Source organism: Tachysurus vachellii, chromosome 2 (assembly GCF_030014155.1).
Source record: "Tachysurus vachellii isolate PV-2020 chromosome 2, HZAU_Pvac_v1, whole genome shotgun sequence".
Lineage (NCBI taxonomy): Eukaryota > Metazoa > Chordata > Actinopteri > Siluriformes > Bagridae > Tachysurus > Tachysurus vachellii.
In genome coordinates this window covers 35,045,614-35,068,565 of record NC_083461.1, presented here as the reverse complement: position 1 = coordinate 35,068,565, position 22,952 = coordinate 35,045,614, and the positions used below count along the sequence as shown (strand labels likewise).

At 38.4% G+C, this 22,952-nt stretch overlaps 1 protein-coding gene across 9 annotated transcripts in view; it reads right to left on the bottom strand.

Annotated features, from left to right (window-relative positions):
- Positions 1-22,952, bottom strand: part of fam135a (family with sequence similarity 135 member A) — a 62,634-nt gene that overhangs the window by 26,901 nt on the left and 12,781 nt on the right. For 6 of the 9 annotated variants that reach the window (XM_060864434.1, XM_060864443.1, XM_060864439.1 and 3 more), the window contains 2 exons: positions 16,745-16,871; positions 4,802-4,881 (listed from right to left, as the gene is read on the bottom strand). In XM_060864434.1, coding sequence (XP_060720417.1) covers positions 4,802-4,881; positions 16,745-16,821 — 157 coding nt within the window. In that variant the 5' untranslated portion in view covers positions 16,822-16,871. Of the gene's footprint in view, positions 1-4,801; positions 4,882-16,744; positions 16,872-17,478; positions 17,675-19,351; positions 19,475-22,952 lie in introns of those variants that run through there. The other 3 variants (XM_060864436.1, XM_060864438.1, XM_060864442.1) reach the window with 3 other exon arrangements.

Sequence of the window (22,952 nt, the reverse complement as noted above, 5' to 3'; positions counted from 1 at the left end):
TTCAAGTTTCGCGGTTCAAGTTTCGCGTCCTCAGTGCATCTGTGATTTTTTAAAGATTATTCATCGAAAAATAAAAATAACAACGGTTTCCCAGGATGCCAGACAAAGAGAGAAACTCTCTCAGAGGCTTTCAGACCCACGGGCACTCAGACAAGGCACGTGATTGGCTCCCGGTGCGAGATCTGAGCTGATTGGCTGCGCATCATCGCATCCTCTCTCAGCTTCTTCCCTTGTTTGATTATGACCATAATTGAAAAGGTCAAACTAAGGTTTTATAGCTAAATAGATTTAAGTAAAATATATGAGTGAGTGAATGTATAATATGAAAGTTTTATAATTAAATAGATTTAAGTAAAATATATATATATATATATATATATATATATATATATATATATATATATATATATATATATACACATATATATATATATATATATACATATATGTATATATATATATACATATATGTATATATACATACAGTTGTGTTCAAAATGATTCAACCCCCACTGAAATTGATTGTTTTGGTCGGTTTGACATTGATTATGATCATTCAGTCATCCTGCTTACAATTAAATCAAAGAGGCACATGTAGGTCAGACAAATATAACATAACATTTATAATGAAATAACCACAAATGTCTTTTCTGAGCTCACATCATTATCAGTTTTATTCAACCCCCAAGTGACATTCAATCTTAGTACTTAGTACAACATCCTTTTACAGTTATAACAGCTTTTAAACGTGAAGCATAGCTTGACACAAGTGTCTTGCAGCGATCTACGGGTATTTTCGCCCATTCATCATGGGCAAAAGCCTCCAGTTCAGTCACATTCTTAGGCTTGCGCACTGCAACTGCTTTCTTTAAGTCCCACCAGAGGTTCTCAATCGGATTTAAGTCTGGTGACTGCGATGGCCACTTCAAAATGTTCCAGCCTTTAATCTGCAACCATGCTCTAGTGGACTTGGAGGTATGCTTGGGATCATTGTCCTGTTGAAAGGTCCAACGTCTTCCAAGCCTCAGGTTTGTGACGGACTGCATCACATTGTCATCCAATATCTTCTGGTACTGAAGAGAATTCATGGTACCTTGCACACGCTGAAGCTTCCCAGTACCTGCAGAAGCAAAACAGCCCCAAAGCATGATTGACCCCCCGCCATGCTTCACAGTAGGCAAGGTGTTCTTTTCTTCATAGGCCTTGTTCTTCCTCCTCCAAACATAGCGTTGATCCATGGGCCCAAACAGTTCTAATTTTGTTTCATCAGTCCACAGAACACTATCCCAAAACTTCTGTGGTTTGTCCACATGACTTTTGGCATACTGCAGTCGACTCTTCTTATTCTTTGGGGACAGCAAGGGGGTGCGCCTGGGAGTTCTGGCATGGAGGCCTTCATTACGCAGGGTGCGCCGTATTGTCTGAGCAGAAACTTCAGTACCCACATCTGACAAATCTTTTCTCAGTTCCTCAGCAGTCACACGGGGACTTTTCTCCACTCTACGCTTCAGGTAGCGCACAGCAGTCGAAGTCAGCATCTTCTTTCTGCCACGACCAGGTAGCGTTTCAACAGTGCCCTTTGCCTTGAATTTGCGAATGATGCTTCCTATGGTGTCTCTTGGTATGTTTAACATCTTTGCAATCTTCTTATAGCCATTGCCCTTCCTGTGAAGAGTAATCACCTGTTCTCTTGTCTTCCTGGACCATTCTCTTGACCTCACCATGTTTGTAACCACACCAGTAAATGTCTAGAAGGAGCTGAGTATCACAGTCATTTTAAAGCTGCCTAATTGGTGCTTATTAGGCTTTATTGCTGCTCCCTGATATCCACAGGTGTTTTCAATACCTGATTGAAAACACTTCATTGAACCTCTGTTCTTCAGAGTGGTAGTCTTTAAGGGGTTGAATAATTATGTCAATGAAGAATTCACAAAAGAAACATTTACTACTGTATTACAAAACTAATTGATGTCATTTTAGTTGCATATGGTTCTTTAAGAAGTCCTTGTAGGATTTCATTCTGAATACAATTACAAATGTACACTAAATTCCCTAAAACCATTTACAGCATTGGGGGTTGAATAATTTTGAACACAACTGTATATATACATATATGTATATATACATATATATATATATATATAGTATAAATATACATATTTTAAACATTCTGGTACCCACACACACATATACGGAAATTCCCCCTAGGAATTTCCGTATATGTGTGTGTGGGTACCAGAATGTTTAAAATATGTATATTTATACTATATATATATATAAACGAGGGATCACTGTATATCATTTGGCTACCACTTTGCAATGAAATGTCAGAAAGAAAGTTTTAAAGTTTTAATAGGTATCTACTTAAATATGTATTCAACAAATCCCGAGTTGTCTAACAAGGGTCAGGAGCAAGTTGGTAGTTAATTACATAGTTCCTTATTTTAAATCCTTAATCTTGAAATTTGCATTATATTAATCTTTATATTATTATTTATATTAACCTTTTGTTTTATGTTTATGTTCTGTAAGGCTGCTTTGAGACATTGTCGACTTTAAAAAGCTCTGTACAAATATATTTGAATTGAATTGAATCATTTGTTGTGATTTTCATGATTGTGTTGGTGTCTTTAATAAATAATTTGCTTTTTATTTATTTATTTATTTATTTATTTATTTATTCCTTATAGATTTCTTCCTTTATAGATTTTCCCTTCTGCTGCATTTTTGTTTTCTGACCCAAATGAACTTGACAAGGCAACTTGACCAGCAACTGCTCCAATTAAATGAAAAATAATTAGATAGTAAAAAATGATATGGTAATGTGATGGTATAACAATTACATGTGCACATGGTTTATTTTAGCTAAATTATATAGGGATAATGCAACCACAAATATGCACCATCAATATATAGTAGCCCTCTTTGCATAATCATAAATAGCTGACAAAAATGTGTGTGTGTGTGTGTGTGTGTGTGTGTGTGTGTGTTTTTTTGCATGGTTTGTCACACTTTAATGTTTCAGATAATCAAACAAATTTAAATATTAGTCAAAGATAACACAAGTAAATACAACATGCTGTTTTTAACTAAAGGTTTTTATTATTAAGGGAAAACAAAATCCAAACCTACATGGCCCTGTGTGAAAAAGTGCTTGTCCCCCAAATCTAATAACTGGTTGGGCCGCCCTTAGCAGCAAGAACTGCAATCAACGTTTGCGATAACTTGCAATGAGTCAGTTACAGCGCTGTGGAGGAATTTTGGTCCAGTCATCTTTGCAGAATTGTTGTAATTCAGCCACATTGGAGGGTTTTTGCCTTTATAAGGTCACAGCATGTCAATAGGATTCAGGTCAGGACTTTGACTCGGCCACTCTAAAGTCTTCATTTTGTTTTTCTTTAGCCATTCAGAGGTGGACTTGCTGGTGTGTTTTGGATCATTGTCCTGCTGCAGAACCCAAGTTCACTTCAGCCTGGGGTCACGAACAGATGCACACTGTCCTTCAGGATTTTTTGGTAGACAGCAGAATTCATGGTTCCATTTATCACAGCAAGTCTTCCAGGTCCTGAAGCAGAAAAACAGCCCCAGACCATCACACTACCACCACCATATTTTACTGTTGGTATGATGTTCTTTTTCTGAAATGCGGTGTTATTTTTACACCAGATGTAATGGGACACACACCTTTCAAAAAGTTCAACTTTTGTCTCGTCAGCCCATAGAGACTTTTCTCAAAAGTCTTGAGGATCATCAAGATGTTTTCTGGAAAATCTGAGAGGGGCCTTTATGTTCTTTTTGCTCAGCAGCGGTTTTCGTCTTGGAACTAAAATTGATCGACAGGTCTGTTTCAAAGAAAATTAGCTTACCGCCAGCAACACGATGTCGCAATCGGTCTTGGCAAACAGAGGAGAGGTTGGAAAAGGACTCGAGTCGATGCACACACGCGAGTTACAGTAGTTCAGGTATTCTCTGGTCCGTTCGGTAAAAACACATTCATTTTAAATTACCCGAGACCCGATGCTGCTATTGTTATACCCGACCCGTATCCGAGGCACACGTGAAACTTTTAGACCCGAACCCGCTCGGGTCTCGGGTCGGACCTTGGGGTTTCGGATCTAAGTGGATCTAAGTGGAACTCTGCCATGCAACATTTGGTGGAGTCTTCATTTAAAAATTGCATATTGTTTTTACTTGTGTCATCTCTGACTAAAATTTAAATTTGTTTGACGATCTGAAACATTTAAGTGTGAAAAACTGATGGGGCAAAAAACCTTTTTACAACACTGTGTAGTTGTATATATATATATATAGACATCCACTCCCCTGTATATATCATCCCCCATGGTTGAATATTTATATTCGTAATTTATTGTAAACATACCTTATATGCACTTCAGTTTAAATGGCAACTATTTATCATTAGAATTTTACATCCATTTAGCTCTAATCTATTCTAATCAGATAAGACCACTTTCCTCCATTGCTCCATGGCCCAGTTCTGATGCTTTCATGTGCACTGTAAGTGCTTCTGGGGGTGGACAGGGGACAGCATGGGCAATCTAACATGTCTGTGGCTACGCAGCCCCATACAGAGCAAGCTATAATGCAGTGTGTGTTCTGATACTTTTCTCTCATCTAATATACCCACCCCTTAACAGGAGCCACTGTAAAAAAGACAATCGTGGTTATTTAATTCACCAGTCAGTGGTTTTAAGATTATGGCCAATTGGAGTGTTTCAGAATGAGATTTACACTTAAAACTAAATGGCACAGAAATATAAATGTGTTGAAGAGAACTTACTTGTGGGATGAAGAAGACTAGTCTCTATTTTATGAGGGATCCGGGGAGGTACTTTCATAGTGCCGCGGACCTGATAAAACCTGTCAATCAACAAAGTTTCATTAACACACTTAACAAATTCAAAGTCAGACTTTATTTTTAATCAGTGTTTATTTTTGGACATAAAATAAACAATGACCAACGTTAGGAAGAAATAGGAATCATTTGGAACGTTATACTTATTATACCTAATATTCACAAATAGATGCAGACATTTAAAACTCAGACAGCAATAGTCATAAATGAATACACAATGAATACACAATTAATTATACCATAGCAACAAGGATGTGGCATAATTTAAGACTGCCTATCCTCCTCATGCAATAGTAAAGGCTGCGATCAGATCAATCAAACACAGTGTTAAAAAACTTTAAGACCCGGTACCGGAAGTACCGGAACTCGGATCGCTTAGAAAACTTCAGACCAGGGTCTACAACATATCCGAATTTGGTTCATGTGGCTCGAAAGCCCTAGGAGGAGTTACTCTTGATAAATTTTTGTCTAAGCTTAAATAGGAAAACAGAATGTTGGCTTCTACAAAGCGACATAATAACAATGTGGAAATTGTTTGTGAATTAATTACTTTTGAACATTGCAATAATAGAACACTATAACCTATGAAGCAGAAGAATGCTTTTGAAAAATAAAATGCTTTATTACATAATTGATTAGGACCCTGCTGTTACATAAAACACAGAACTAAAGATTAAAAAGAAAATGAACCTATTGATAAAGTGTGTGTACACAAACTGGTACGCATACTTTCCCCATGGACATCATGGACATCTCTGAGGTCATGTATGCATGAGGGAGGCAGACAATGCTTCCCACTGAGTGTTATGGTGCCACTGAGAAGTATTTAGCATTACCAAACTGGAGAGAGAGGGGGAGTGGGTGCTTTGGGGAAATATATACATAATCAACCCTTTAGAAATTCCTATATTTCTGCATAAATATGATGCAAAAAAAATCATCGGATTTTCACACAATTCCTTAAATATTCTCTTGAAACTCAGTTCATGGAGAGATGTCATGCCATTTTCCTTTAGGTATCGTTCTGAATTCATTGTTCCATAAATGATGGGAAGCTGTTCTGTCCCAGATGCAGCAAGACAGACCCAAAGCATGATACTACCACCACCATGTTTCACAGAAGATATAAGATTATTATGCTGGCAAAATTTCCATTTGTCCAATGTAATTCAAATTAATTTTGATAGAGCTTTTAACAATGGGAATTGTCTCAAAGCAACTTTACAGAACACAAGAAACATACTACAAAACGTATTATACAAAGAATAATATAAATCAAAAACTAGATTTGTAAAGTTCGCCGCGACAAACTTTGATGTTGGCTTTGACGAGGCAAGTATTCGCAAAGGCCGGTGCTTTTTGGAGGCGAGTGGACATAAGGGTCAGTGTTACTTTTGGAGGCAAGTGGACAGAAAGATAGGGTGCCAAAACATTTGGAGGCAAGTGGAGACGAGCATGTGACGTCATCAGAATACACGTGAGGAAGTTCCCCTCATTGGGCTGAGTGTTTTGATATGTCACATGTTCATGTTATGCTAATTTTTGATTTTCACGTGACATCACGTGACGTCATCAGAATACCCGCGAGGCAGTTCCCCTCATTGTGCTGAGTGTTTTGATATATCAAAGCCAACATAATTAAAGATTAGTAAATAATGCTTCTTTCACAAAAAGTTCTATCTTGGTCTCATTTGTCTACAAATTATTTTTCTAATAGTCCTCTGGCTTATCCACATGATCTTTAGCAAACCTCTGATGGGCAGCAATGTTCTTTTTAGAAAGTACAGAATCTGTCTATAGATTTAAAAATGGTTTTATAACCTTTTCCAGCAACAATAACTACTTTTCTTTAGTCCTCAGAAATCTCCCTTGTATTTGCTATGATCCACAAACACACGTCATGAACATCAGACTTTGCTCTATCTGTTTTTTTTAATAAAAAAGGCCACTCACAAACACATTGTCATCCCCATGACTAAAATCAGAATCTAATTTGACCTTGAAATTAAATACTTATCCTAGAGGTTGACATATTTTTGCTGCTCACATGTATAATACTGGAACATTTTTCTGAATAAAATAATTTGGGGCTTGTGTGAAAATATAGAAATTTCACAAAGGGTTCACAAATGCAAAAGTTTATGGACACTGAAATATTTTCATGTTTTATTTTCAAGAAACAACATAATCAATAACAACCACTAGATATCCATTTATACCAACAATAATAGACAGAAAATAAAAATTAAATAACAAAATTACATATTTTGCCTAACAAAACAAAAATATTTTGCAGCTACATTAAGAGAAAAATGCTGAATTTGTACTTTTGTTTTGTAATTTTAACACAATCAGAATAACAAAAAAAAAATCCAGAAAAAAAGCATTTCATAAAAGTTATAAATTGATTTGCATTTTAATGAATGAAATGGGGGGGGGGGGGGGGGGGGGCATGGTGGCTTAGTGGTTAGCACGTTTGCCTCACACCTCCAGGGTTGGGGGTTCGATTCCCGCCTCCGCCTTGTGTGTGTGGAGTTTGCATGTTCTCCCCGTGCCTCGGGGGTTTCCTCTGGGTACTCCGGTTTCCTCCCCCGGTCCAAAGACATGCATGGTAGGTTGATTGGCATCTCTGGAAAATTGTCCGTAGTGTGCGAGTGTGTGAGTGAATGAGTGTGTGTGTGTGCCCTGCGATGGGCTGGCATTCCGTCCAGGGTGTATCCTGCCTTGATGCCCGATGACGCCTGGCACAGGCTCCCCGTGACCCGAGGTAGTTCGGATAAGCGGTAGAAGATGAATGAATGAATGAAATAAGTACACAAAACATGACACGTTACCAACATGTTGGTAATCACAGAGATCAGATATTTCTTGCAGTTGGCCACCAGGTTTGAACACGTTTTAGGAGGGATTTTGTCCCTCTCCTCTTTGTAGATCCACTCAAAGTCATTAATGTTTCGAGTCTGACATTATATATTAGACACACACACTATATGGCTAAAAGTAATCATTGTTCATCAGTGTTCCAATAACCTCCATGGCCACAAGTATATAAAATCAAGCACCTACAGTAGGCATGCAGACTGCGTCTGAATGAAATGAAACAGAAAAGCCTTTATTGTCATTGTATTTACTGTATACAACAAAATTAGGAGCACCGCTCATATCTGGGGTTAAAAATAAAACCATGTATTTTACAGTATATACAACAAGTGACTGAGTAATAAAATTTCACATTGAGCAGTCTGAGTAAGTGACTACTGATTTTATTGCACATTGGCTTCTGCATAGATACAAGAGTTTGTGCAAGTACACACTGAAAAGGAATAAATAACAATAGTGGTAAAGTGATAAGATATATTATTGCACATTGACATTCAGCATTGCACATCTACTGCACTGGCAAGTGCATTGATGATGTGACTGGTGGTCTCCAAGACCATAACCGCACGTTCCAACCAGAAGCCGTGGATGACTACAAAGGTGCGTGAGCTGCTGAAGTCTAGAGACGCTGCTTTCAGAGCAGTGGACAAAATGGCTTTAAAGATGCCCTGCCACACGTATTTCATTACTTTTGTGGTAATGTCTGAAGTTTACCATGGACTCTGTTTAACCTTGGTTACCTTGTTTCAAGCCATTCTAGTGTGGCATAGAAAGCCTGCAGGAAGACTCAGCTCGATTTGCACCAGTTCTCATGAATATTCAAATGAGCTATGTTGCTTGGCTCCGATTGGCTAACCGCTAAGATATGAGAGCATGACTATTCATTCACCCAGCGCAATAAGTAGCCTAGCCTTTACAATCACCTTGAATTGCGGCAGAATGGCTTCTTCACAAGCCCGTTGACGTTCAGCCATCCTTGCTGTATAGGAAACTCACTGAGCTACACGAATTCTGGAGGCGTGGTCTCAAGTGGGAGAGCTCATGAATAGTAATGAGCTCAGTCACACTGACCAGCAAAAACGGTTTTGTGTGGAAGGGCACCTTTAAGAACAGCAAGGGCCAAACTCTCCTGAGCCATAAGAGATGCAAAGCAAACAGAACTAAACTATACCAAAAACACACTCACCAAACTGTGTGAACTACTCTGGACGGTACAAAATCAATCACTTACTCAATTGCTATTTTTTGCACACTACACTTCTGTTTTGGACAACACAATTCAATACCTCGTTTAACTGCTGCTACTACATAAGTTGGTATATGTTTACAATTATTGCACAATGTACTTTATAATACATTATGCACACTGGTCAGCGCTATTCTGAGTGCTTTGTGTATTTTGTCTTGCATTGTCTGTTTGCAATGTCCTTGTCGGCTGTATTGTCTCCTTGTCACTGTCCTTGGATCATAATATGTAAATTAGGTTCATAAATATATAAATCTTTAATGTATATACACATGCAGCATACCATAACAACGGGAAGAAACTATTTGACTAGAAACAGTATTATTGCTAATTAGCTAATAAAACTCAGATACAGGGGGCACGGTGGCTTAGTGGTTAGCACGTTTGCCTCACACCTCCAGGGTCGGGGTTCGATTCCCGCCTCCGCCTTGTGTGTGTGGAGTTTGCATGTTCTCCCCGTGCCTCGGGGGTTTCCTCCGGGTACTCCGGTTTCCTCCCCCGGTCCAAAGACATGCATGGTAGGTTGATTGGCATCTCTGGAAAATTGTCCCTAGTGTGTGATTGCGTGAGTGAAGGAGAGTGTGTGTGTGTGTGTGCCCTGCGATGGGTTGGCACTCCGTCCAGGGTGTATCCTGCCTTGATGCCCGATGACGCCTGAAATAGGCACAGGCTCCCCGTGACCCGAGGTAGTTCGGATAAGCGGTAGAAAATGAATGAATGAATGAACTCAGTTACAGAGGTGTGTCAACTTGGCACAGAAGAGTGTTCCTCTACAAAAACTTCTCTCTAATATCTCTGATACACAATAAATAAATCAAACTCGAAACAGTTAATAGTGAGATGCTATAAAATAGATTTCTGGAGTTTTTAGGCTTTCACTGCATGAACTCAAAGAGATGTACTCTCTAAAATTGTAATATTTTGTCAGATGGAAGTTTTATTTTTTATTTTTTTCTGTGTTCCATCTTCTCTTACTCCAATCTGTTAATATATATATACTTATTTAAACACTCTTACAAGTGTTACCTTTATTTTTGTACCAGAATAATTAAATTACAACCTGCGAAACCTCAGATATTACAAAAGAATGCCAACATGCGAGAGGAGAGTCCGACTCGCACACAGGAGAGTCCGCCTAGACATCCTTCTAAAAACCTCTCTATAATATCCCTGATACACAAATAGATAAATCAGTCAGATAAATCAATGTTATAAAATAGATTTCTGGAGTTTTTAGGCTTCATTATCAATGATTACATAGGGATATTCTCTCTGAAATTGGAAATTTTGTCAGGCGAAATTTTATTTATTTATTTATTTATTTTACTGTTGCACAGTTGATGGATTGTGGTGAGTGCCGTGGAGGTCAATGACAATTTACTTGGTCTTCACCACATTGAGGAAGAGGTTGTTGTCATTGCTCCAGTCGGCTCACCTCACTCCTGTAGTTGGCCTCATTGTTTGTTGTTAATGAGTACTGGTACTGTAGCCGGGTACAAAATCATGGTAATCTTAGGTGTTTTTCCACCGACCCGTACTTTCTGTGGTCTCTGATAAAAAGTCAAGTACCCAGTTACAGAGAATGGAGTTAAGATCCAGGTGTCTCAGTTGTTTATTAACTGCTGGGGGATAATGGTGTTAAATGCTGAAGTAAATTCACAGCATTCACACATAGACGATTCCTGTGTTTCTGCATAAATATGACCCAAAACATTATTAGATTTTCTCACAAGTCTAAAACTAAACAAAATGCATGCAATCAAACAAATAAGCCAAAAAATTATACTTCTTTAATTATTGACAAAATGATCTAGCATGTGTGACTTGTAAAAATATGTGAACCTTTGCTTTCAGTATCTGTTGAGCCTTTGTGCAGCAATAACTGCTAATAAATTTACCTGTAAGTTTTGATCAGGCTTGCACAGGTTGTAAGAAATATTCACGTTTCTCATGTGGTCATTACAGAACTGTATCTTACCAAACGTAATGGGCAGCAATGTTCTTGTTGGAGAGAAATGGCTTAAAGAGTCCAAGCTCTTTAGAGATGATTTTATAACCTTTCCCTCTAAAATTCTTTTTCTGAACTCCTCAGAAATCTCTCTTGTTTTTGCCATGATCCACAAACATGCATCATGAACATCAGACTTTGATACATGTTTGTTCTTTAAATAAAATTGGCTACTTACGATTCCTGATTGTAATTTGACCTTTAAATTGAAAAAATAATCGAGGTTCACATACCTTTGCCTCTCACAGATATAGAATATTGGAACATTTACCTAAATATAAAAAATGACGTATAATATATTTGTCTAATGTGCTTGATTACTTTGCTTATGGGACAGTTGGAAATAAATAAATAAACAAACAAATAAACAAACAAATAAATTAATAAGTGTTATTACATATATATATATGTAATTGTTAAATAATCTACACCTAAAATTAATAAGGCAGCCACAAACAAATCAGGTTACAATACTTACACAAAGCATTAGCTGATATCACTCTTTCGATCTTAATTGAAATAAGGCTACAACTACATATTAATATACCAAAATTTATACCCTTACAAATGTGAACTACTTTATGTTTAATTATCCAAATTAGTTGTTTCACGTGTGGATTGGTCTCACTGATCTGGCTAACACAAGATCAGTTTTATATCTTGTTCTCTCTGCTACCGAATTAACTCAAGCCGTTAACCATGTGGAGCCGACTTTAAACCGGCTCCAAAACGTGCAGGAGCCATCTGTGCTCTTCAGAGAAGTTTGGAGCACACGCTCAGGAAAGACTGCAACCAAAGGCGACTGCACCGACGTGAACTAATACCCAGCATCAGAGACCAGCTATATCAGTAAGTATATCAATGTTGTAACTATTTCCGTGATCATCAACACAAACTCAATTCAGAAGTTGTGGATGAATGCAAAGGTGTCTGCGTTTCAATGACAGCATCCCTCGGTAACTGTTCCGAAAGCTGAGTCTACTGGCCCGGAACACCTCCCTCTGCAACTGGATCCTGGACTGGGAGAATTGTCAGTCAGTCTGGATCAGGAGCAGCATATCCAACATCACCACACTGACCACTGCTATTCACTCTACTGACTCACAACTGTGCAGAAATGCACAGCTCAAACCACATCATGTTTGCCAATGGCATTTATGGTGGGTCTTTTCAAGGAAAATGAATCCAGCTCACAGAGAGAGATGAAACAGAAAAAGCTTGGTTGAAAGCCATTATTTGAGAACATCAGCATTAACCTCTCTGCTGGGTCATATTACAAACTGGATCAGTGTTGAGTAATAATTAGCTGCTAAATAGTAAGTATATTATTTATCACTTTTGATCAGCTTTTAATTAGCTTTATCTCATTTAAATCTTTCAGCTCAAGTAATTTTTAAAGCAGAAATGACAAACTTGAACCTTCAGCTGTGAAAACAGCTGATATTGCAAGAAGAAAAGCTGTTGTAGTGTCCCTTGTCATTTGGGGGGACATTCTCAATCCTGAAAGCCTTTCATTTTCTTATGCAAGATAAGAAGCATTACACTTTCTCCTTGAAATCAAAGCACTTCATGGAATACATCAAATACTCCGGTTAACATAAAAGAGTTTGAGCAAATGTAGTGTTGGAAACAGACACAGCTGAACACTCGCACATTTATGCAGTTATACAATCAGCCAATAATGTGGTAGTTGTAAAATGCTTATAATCTTGTAGATACTGGTCAAGAGCTTCAGTTCAATGTTAATATCAAATACCAGAATGGGGAAAGTGTGTGGTCTCTGACAACCGTGGCATGGCCACTGGTGCCAAAGTGGATGGAGTATTTCAGAAGCTGCCGATCTCTGGGAATTTCACACCCACACACACAATAGTCTGCAGAGAACTGTTCATAAAACAAAACACAAAAAATTCTTGTGTGCAGAAGGTCTGCAGACTGAAACATCTGGCTTTTGAGATAGATCAGAGGAGAATGTACAGACTGAACTGTGCTACCAGGAATTCTATAGTAGTTACTTTTGGAAGCAAGTAGACAGAATGCAAGGGTGCCAAAACATTTGGAGGTAAGTGGAGACGAGCATGTGACGTCATCCAAATACTCCTGAGGAAGTTCCCCTCATTGGGCTGAGTGTTTTGATATGTCACATGTCCATGTTGTGCTAATTATTTTTTTCATGTGACATCACGTGACGTGACCAGAATACACGTGAGGAACTTGCGGAAATTTTTGTCTAAGCTTAAATAGGAAAACAGAATGTTGGCTTATAATAAGCCTGTAAAGATTGAATCTATTGTTTAAAAACAAAAACCAGAAGAGAATCTATCGCAGAAACTTTTATTAATATATAGAAAAAACTATAGTGTGTAGAAAAAAATGAAGCTATTGAGTGTAGAGAAAACTTGAAGCACAATTGTACTCCAGTAAACTGTGTACAACCAGATATGGAGTTCTGTTACTCTGCTATACATGTCTATGCTTGCTAGCTCTACCTTGAGGGTGATTTCCTCAGCTGCTACTGTTTCATAAAACGAGTAGCAGCAACCATGACAATGTGGTTTAGCAGTTTCTTTGCCATTCCTGCATACATAAGATTTACATTACCATGGATAATCTTTGGCACTATGCTTTACTAAAGAAATGCTGATTTGGATTGAAGAGAAATTGGAATATGTAACTAGATTTGTAAAGTTCGTTGCAACAAACATTGTTGTTGGCTTTGACGAGGCAAGTATTCGCAAAGGCCGGTGCTTTTTGGAGGCAAGTGGACATAAAACTTGTGAAATCTAGTGGATCGCTAGGGTGACAATACATTTGGTGGCAAGTGGAGACGAGCATGTGACGTCATCAGAAAACCTGTGACGGCATTCCTCTCCTTGGGCTGAGTGTTTTGATATGTCACATGACCATTTTGTGCTAATGTTTTTTGTTTTCACGTGACATCACGTGATGTCATCAGAATACCTGTGAGGAAGTTCCTCTCATTGTTCTGAGTGTTTTGATATGTCACATGTCCATGTTGTAAAAAGTTTTTTGATTTTGCATATTTTGTGGGCGGGGCTGCGGAACAACCAAAAGGCCAGTCTGTACATCAATTTAAAAGTTTGTTCAGAGTATCACCCTAAAGGAGCTGGCCGAGTTTGGTGTAGATAGTTCGAAAGCTTGCCGAGTTATAAACCTCCAAAGTTTATAATGGGAGTCTATGGGAAAAAAGGCCATTTTGAGACCCGGTACCGGAAGTACCGGTACTCGGATCGCTTAGAAAAGTAATAGCAACAAACTTCAGACCAGGTTCTACAACATATCCGAATTTGGTGCATGTGGCTCGAAAGCCCTAGGAGGAGTTACTCTTGATAAATTTTTGTCTAAGCTTAAATAGGAAAAGAGAATGTTGGCTTCTACAAAGCGACATAATTAAAAAATGCTCAAAAAATGCTTGGCTTTGCTAAAAAGTATAGTTTTAGAAATGTGAATATATAACTAATTGATGAAAAGGCTACACACATTCAATAAATATGCAGAACTGCTCTTACAGTTCTGTTTACACGAGAAATATAGGCAAAGTTATAAACAACTGTAACATGAGTAATAGGTAGTAACAGCCTATAAACTCGCAAATACGTAATACTGGACCCTGTATTTTAGACATAAAAGACATCATATACTAAACAAAAATCAAGGATAATTTCAAACATCTAGCATAAAGTTGTTCAAAAGTAATGATTCATGTAAAATATTTTTATTGACGGGGCCGCAGCCACCTTTTAAAGCCTATAGACATCTCAGAAACAAATGCAGACATACAGAAAGTATTCACAGCCCTTCAACTTGTTCCACATTATGTTGTTCCAGCCTTATTCCAAAATGGATTCATTCATTATTGTCCTCAAAATTCTACAAACAATACACCAAAATGACAATATAAAAAGTTTGTTTGAAATATTTGCAAATTTATTACAAAAATTCAATGTGCCGTGTTTGTAGTATGTAGAGTATGTGGTCTGTTTCTGTATCGTCGCTGTCGGGCGGAATCCTCGTATCTCCAAAACCATTATTTTTTCAGGAAATTAAAAAAAACGCCGTGTTTTTTTTGAGTTATTAAACATTGTATCATTAAAGTTGTTATTATACCTTATATTGCTATCATATACTGTTGTGTACCAACATTAACACATTTTCCCAAAGTCACGTTTTATCGGAGATACAAGCTTTATGACTTGTGAGCAGGGAGATACGAGATTATACTGTCATTGATAAGAACGGTACGGACACAGACGTCGCTGCTGCCAGCTGTGTTTAATAAAGTCTGCGGTCACGTTGAGCCTTTTGACAAGAGACAAGGCTTCAATAGTTAACCAAAGCTAATGACTGTAGTTACATACATCTTCCTAAACTCTATTTTAAAGGTTTAAGAGCTATAAGTGATGCAATATAAAACACGATAAACTGATTAGGCTGTCTAATAGGTGGAGATTAGTCTAATCTGCTCGCAAACTTACCTTCGTGGCTCACGGGTTTCTTTCTGCACAGAAGCATTACAGCTATGGATTTTTAACAAAACAGACCTACTCAAATGTATCTATCCTAACTGTTTTCACTTGTTAGTGTCCAAAAAACAGTGTTTTACATGCACAGTGCCAAGAGAGGCATTGTCTATAAGTAGGCTGACTTAAAGTCAGTAAAATAATAATAAAAACAATAATTTAATATTGGTATCCAAAACATTCAATTTAATTCAAATATAATATGCAAATATTATATTATGCACTATATCCTGCACCACTGTTGCTTCCTCTCTCTCTACACTCTCTCCATCGGAGAAATATGCCGCGAAGCTTTCCTGCTGAGTGAAGAAGAGGTGGAGTTACGAGATTTCTCAGACAGTTCAAGTGTCCAATGGAGTTATGAGATTTGCACTCAAGCTATTTTCAAGACTTTAGATTGGTTAATAACTTGCAAAAATAACAGACCCACGTGGGGACTAACCGATAGCATCGATATGTGAAAAAATATGAAATTGACAAAATTTGTACATACGAGGTTTCCGCCCGACAGCGACAATATATAAAAGGCATTGATACCATTGACTGACCCTCACGAAATGAGGACTGGTAGGATGTTATGTATCTGAGCATCGAGTGCTGCCAAGCGCTCACCACCTTGATCCAGGTCTGGGAGGAGATGCCCCAGGGCAGCATCCGTCATATCAGAAGCATGCCCAGACGTTGTTGGAAGTGCATACAGGCACGTATGTGTGCATACACACTACTGCCTCACATTATGAGCTGCTACGGTGAAATTCATGCAAATTGGAACAGTCTGCAATTTCAGTTTTTTTACTATGATTTTCAGCCTGATTTTGAATCCAGCCCTCAATCAGTTGATACCTTTTTATCATCGTCACATAACTTATATAGATTATATAATTTATTGAGAAGAATAAAAGATTAAAGAAAAAACTTTAACTCTTAAAATCTTTCAAAAGATTTTTTAACTTGAATAGCTTGTTCATTGAGATCAAATGTATGAATGATGTGCCATTTATTTAAGCAGTGTATATTTCATAACTCATTTTCAATTATTGATTTAGTCATGCTTTCATTAATGCCATTAATGTTGTATTATGAATTTATTTAACATCTGAATGCTGAATATCATCACAGACAACCGACAGATTAAAATCCAACACCACTGATAATAGCAAGGGGAAAGAATTTAGGAGAACAGATACACTTACCCTCTCTGAAATAGATCCACATTGTAAAACTTGTGGAGCTCTACAGAAAACTCCACAGTGGCCTGGACCTCACACATAATGGATTCAGTGTTGGTTAAAGGCCAGCTTCAATTCACCTGCAGCATAACTGTAGAGAAAAATATGCATGTAAGTTCATAGTGAAATGACACAACCATATAAAAAAAAGATAGCTTAGTTTACAGTGATGCATGGTTTCTCTAGCAAAAATTCCAAGACATAAAAACACAGACATATGTTTTTATATGCACATGGGATTTGGTACCGGCTGTTAGAGATCCTCTAAAGTACAACAATAGCCACACTATAAAAAAATAACAACAGAAAAACGCAACACAATAAAAAAATTAAAAAATCATCGGTGCTCCTCTGGTACTCAACGAGAACCAGGAAACAAGCAAGAAAAATCACTACAGACCCCTTACAATCAGGACAGTACCTTTTTCGATCTTTTTTTCAAAAAAGGCAGGTGATATAGAAAATTGTGCAGCAAAACTGCTATACATAGAAACAGTTCCTTTCCGCTGTTTCCTGCCTGACAGGAAGCTGGTGATCCACTGACAGATGCATTGTTAGCTGTAGGAGTTTGGAGAAGAGGATATCCGAGATTAAAAAGCGAACTAAAGTCAACAAACAAAATCTGTGCATATGTCCCTGGGCAGTCAAGGTGTTGCAGGATGTAGTGCAGTTCCATGTTGACAGAATCAGCCACTGACCTGTTTGCTCGGTAAGCAAACTGCAGGGGATCCAATAACTGTCCAGTGATAATCCTCAGGTAGGTCGATAACAGCTGCTTAAAGGACTTCAGAGTGACAGGCCTGTAGTCATTTAGTCCTGTGACGAAGTGTTTCTTGGGGACTTTAATAATGGTGGAGTGTTTGGAACGGGGGGGGACTTCACATCTCCAGTAATCTGTTAAAGATATGGGTAAAAAATTAGAGCCAGTAAGCCAGAACATGCTTTCCTGGTCTTCTCTCTCTGGAAGAACCGATTCACATGTTTTTTTGTTTTTTTTTTTTGCAAATTGTGAATGCAACTTGAGTAGGAGGAGCTGTTGAGGTGTGATGGGTTAGACAGTGGGCTGGGGTGGGTGAGAGGTGTGAGGATACTCTTTTCATTTCTGCAGTAGAAGGTGATGAGGTCGTCAGCCAAGTCATTATTTATATCAGTGGGGAGAGTTGGCTTCTCCACCCTGATGCAGGATTGTTAATTAAAACCTGTTTTCCAGCTTTACAGAGAGGCTCATAGCCACCCTGATCTAGCTTTTAGACAGGGCCCTGTCCCTACTTCTGTAGGCCTCCTTCTTGGCCTCAGATTCGGTCGGCCCACATACATCTGTGTGCATCTGCGTGATTGGCCTGGGGAGGGATGCAAACTCAGGCTAGGATGAATGAGGAAAATTCTCGTAGTGAATAAAAAGGTTTACGGTTCATGAATAATGTTTCCAGGTTTGGACTGCAACTGCATCTATTCAGCAATGTGACATCTGTAAACCAATTTCATTTATGAAGAAGCAGCCTTTAGTATTCCCAAAAAGCTCCGTTACAAGATCTGTTCGATGTAAGTGAAAGCCCAAAATATTTAATCCACTGTCTGAGTGACTGAGCCAGGTTTCAGTGAAACCACAAGCAGCGGAGTGTTCTTCCATTGAGAAGAAGCACCGAATCTGGCAAAGAGCAGAGATTCACCAGGTGGATAGATGAATTCATATTTACAGCTCTTGCTCAATGGCCCAGCAGTGGCAGCTTGGTGGAAATTGTACTCACAACCATCCAATCAGTAGTCCAACACCTTAACCACTGAGCTACCATATCTCAGTTCTAAATCCCTGTTGACGTAGCTTCACTAGCATGCTGAGGTGCCTCCCCGTCTGCATCTCCTACACGTCTCTCAAAGAACAGCTGTTTCTCCAAATAATAGCTCTAAAAAACTTTCTTTGGTTGCAGAAATTGGTAAAATAGTGTCTAGAGTGAACTGCCTGATGTAGAGCAGTTTTTCTCTACTATATATAATAGAGTTAGGGTAACCAAACACACAGACAATAAACAAAACAAAAAAGAGCGCGTCTTGCAGAGGCTGCCATCTCTGGCGCTATCTGAATCAATCACCAACCCATCTGTGCTGCCATCTGAATCTATCAACAACCCTATGGGCCAGTCTGTCCTGGGCTATCAGACAGGACACTGACAACAGAAAGAAACCATGGCCACTTCCTAAAAACCTAGAATAGGTGGCACATGTGGCAGGTTATTCAAATCATAACCGACTTCAAAACAACACGGGTGATGCCTCATTCCTTGATGATGCCAGCATGAAGGACAACCCCAACTCTCACAAACCAAGTAGTTTGTGTCAAGAAAACTCTGTTCAGAGTCTGACTACTGGTCTGACAAAGCAGAATGTTTTCACCTACAGTACATGTTTTGACAGGGGATGTGTTCTTGTGGTCATATTCAGTATTTCTCTGCCTCCAAGCATGCCAAATTGAGTCGATGCCAAAGAGCTCAAATCTGGTCTTATCTGATCATATCACATTTCCCAAGCCTTCTCTAAATCATTCAGGTGTTCATTGGCAAACTTCAGACATGCCTGTAAATGTGCCTTCTTAAGCAAGGGGATCTTGTGGTCTCAAGATCTCAATCCATTACGGCCAAGTGTGTTACCAGCGGTTTTCTTGGTGACCGTGGTCCCAGCTCCCTACAGATCATTAACAAGCTTCTCTCGTGTAATTCCGAGCTAATCCCTCACCTTTCTCAGAAATCATCCTTACCCCACAAGGTGAACTCTTGCATGGAGCTCCAGATCTTGTATTTCTTCCATTTCCTAATTATTGCGCAACAAATTACACATGTATAAAAAAAAACATTATTTCCCCCACTGTAGCTGTACCAGATGCTATATTTTATTTGATAAGCAGTCAACAAAACACACCTGCCTATAAAGTATCATTCCTATACACTTTATGGTCTGCACAATTCATTTTTGTAAAGAAGAAAATTTTAAATCCTGACAAAAGCCTAAAGGTGGCACCACATTTCGTGCGTGGACCCCTAGACCACAAGTGGCAATCACCTGAGCCCAAAGACTATGCAGAATTATTCAGACATGCAGCACAATGCTCTCATCCTGTGATTCAAAATGATATTGTACATTGTTCTGTGTATATTAGTTCTTAACCACATAGTAATATTCAAACACAAGTTAATCTTAAGGAGAGCACGGTGGCTTAGTGGTTAGCACGTTCGCCTCACACCTCCAGGGTCGGGGTTCGATTCCCGCCTCTGGCTTGTGTGTGTGGAGTTTGCATGTTCTCCCCGTGCCTCGGGGGTTTCCTCCGGGTACTCCGGTTTCCTCCCCCGGTCCAAAGACATACATGGTAGGTTGATTAGCATCTCTGGAAAATTGTCCGTAGTGTGTGATTGCATGAGTGAATGAGAGTGTGTGTGTGCCCTGCGATGGATTGGCACTCCGTCCAGGGTGTATCCTGCCTTGATGCCCGATGACGCCTGAGATAGGCACAGGCTCCCCGTGACCCGAGGTAGTTCAGATAAGCGGTAGAAGATGAATGAATGAATTTAATCTTAATTATATTACAAGAACATACCTAAACTTTGTTAATCTATTTCCTTCTCCTTGGCACAGGCCTCTTCAACAATTGCACATGTTTTAAACAAGATTTAAATGAGTCCTAAAGTTTCTCCCTAAACCATATCCGAAAAGGTCAGCAAAGGTTCAGGAAGAGTTTAGATAAAGTTTGTTTAGATAAATTTCAGTTTCTGCCTGCCTGAAGAGTTATAAACCGTTCTTTGAAGCTTACACAGTAAAACCAGCAGTGGTGAAATTGCGGTGTTAAATGCTACTAATTCCAAGAGTTAAATCAATAATCTGCAGTGTTAATGAGTGCTCCTTTGTAGTGTAGTTACATGCGTATTTTTTGTAAAAATATAATGTAAATTCATTTTTACACTGAAAGTGTAAAAAACCCGCCATATGACGACTCTGCCCCAATGACTTTGCTTAAGACGAATTTTAACTTCATGCCAGCAGCTGTAAGGTAACGCTGATTCATTCTCTCCATATAAAATTAAATAGAAGAAAAAATATAATTGGTGTGAAATAACTGACTAAATGCTTTTGTTAGGATTAAGGATGCTTGTAAAAGTTATGTTTGGAAGTGAAAAGAAGTATGTGAAAGTTTCTCACTGCGATTTGAAACTTTCTGATTTCCTGGACGAAGGTAATTGTACTTGTAAAATATGTTAGAAATAATAAGCGGACAATTTTGGTGGCATTTACAAAATAAGTGAAATGAATCTCGTTTTGGTTCATTCATGTGAAGTTCAGCATTCCCTCCTTCAGTCGAGCTGTGGCCAGGCTTTATGATGAATCTGGCACTGAAGTTGCTGAGGTTTTCGAGGAGGTTCTGAAGCAGCCGAATTTGGGTGTTTTTCTGCTCAAATTACAGAATTTTCGAAACGGTAATATAAGTATATTGAAAGCCTAAGTGTGATATTATTTTTGCTTTTGTGCATTACAATCAGTAATTGCACGACCGCACTGTCAAGAAGTAAAGTACAGTGATACCTCGAGATATGAGTTTAATTCGTTCCGTGACTTTGCTCGTATCTCAAAGCAATTTTCCCCATTTAAAGGAATTGAAATCCCATTAATCCGTTCCAGCTCGCAAAATTCCACTCCACTTGTTTTGTTTGTGTTTTGAATATGAAAAATGTACAGTACCTGTATTTATAAATGACAAATATTGTATAAAAACATACAGTAATAAAAGAGAATGTTAAAAAAATAAACTGGTTTTACTTTACAGATGATGCGCACGGAGGTTGAGGGAGGAGTAAACAGGCGGAGGAGTAAACAGGTGGAGGAGTTAGGAGGAATTACACTTTCACTTTCGTTCACTTACTCGCTACTGTACACTCTTAATGCTACTTTACACTTAAATGGAACCTAACTAAACTTCACTAAAATTAACGAACTTAACCGAAATTCTTTTAACGTAACTTAATTTCTACAATTTCTGTTTTCTTTACATTAATTTTGCTTAATTTTCTTCATCGCTTTTGTCTTCACTTGTTTTTGCCTTTTTTGTCACTCTTTCCTCACTAACATCTGCCGGTCGTTTTAATAAAAACCTGTCCGGTCAGCATATCAGATGCGGTGTAGTCGCACAAGTTCAAATTTTTTAACGGATCCAACGCTTAAAACGGATCCGAAAATTACGGATCCGCAGATGGTCGGCACCTCACGCAGCGCCTTTGCGACTCTCCATAGGAAATGAATGACTTCCGTTTTATCGGCCGTCGTTTGTCTTGTGCAGTGGAAAGGCGGCTTTAACCGAGTGAGACGCGGGAAGCTGAGGTGGGGGAAACAGAGCATACGTGGTTGTTGGGGATCTTTGTTTTCGGCGGCAGCGGCGGCTCGGACGCTCGTATCTCAAAAAATTCGTATGTCAAAGCACTCGTATGTCGAGTCACCACTGTATGAGGGTTTTTTAACGCATTTAAACAAGTTCAACATTAAAATGCAGTCATTACATTGATGAGGATATGGAAAGTTCAGTTATAGTTTCTAAAGCTGGAGTTGTAGAGAAATCTGAAAATATTTCCTGTTTTCTATATTTAACTGCATGACTGTTTTTTGGATTCACACTGAATATCACGTCTTGCCATACTTGCGTCAGGACACGCTTGCACGAACATTGTGGAAAAAAATTTATGTTATACACACACAAATTGTGCATTATACACACGTGACATGCAAGCCACAAAGTTTGTATCATATACATGCAGAATATATTTATGAAAAAGTTAATTTCTGTGTATAAACTGCATGTCAAACACAAACATAAACTCATGCTCTGCACATTACCAGAAGATAGTGTTGCATAATATGCTTCCAGCCATCATTTGAGAGAGAACTCAGCAAAGCATGAAGGCACCTAGACTTCGTGATCAGTTTATACTGTATGATATTTCAGTTCAAAAAAATGCTCTAATGTACAAAATGTACAAATTAGTGTATATAAATGATACATATTTTAATAAATGTATCGTAAAATTCTACACATTTTAATAGTTATAATAAAATACCACATTGCAAATTGAATTTAAATTGTAGTACAACAATAAATGTATTATAAAATAGTCTTAACTGGGACTGATTTTTGATTTTT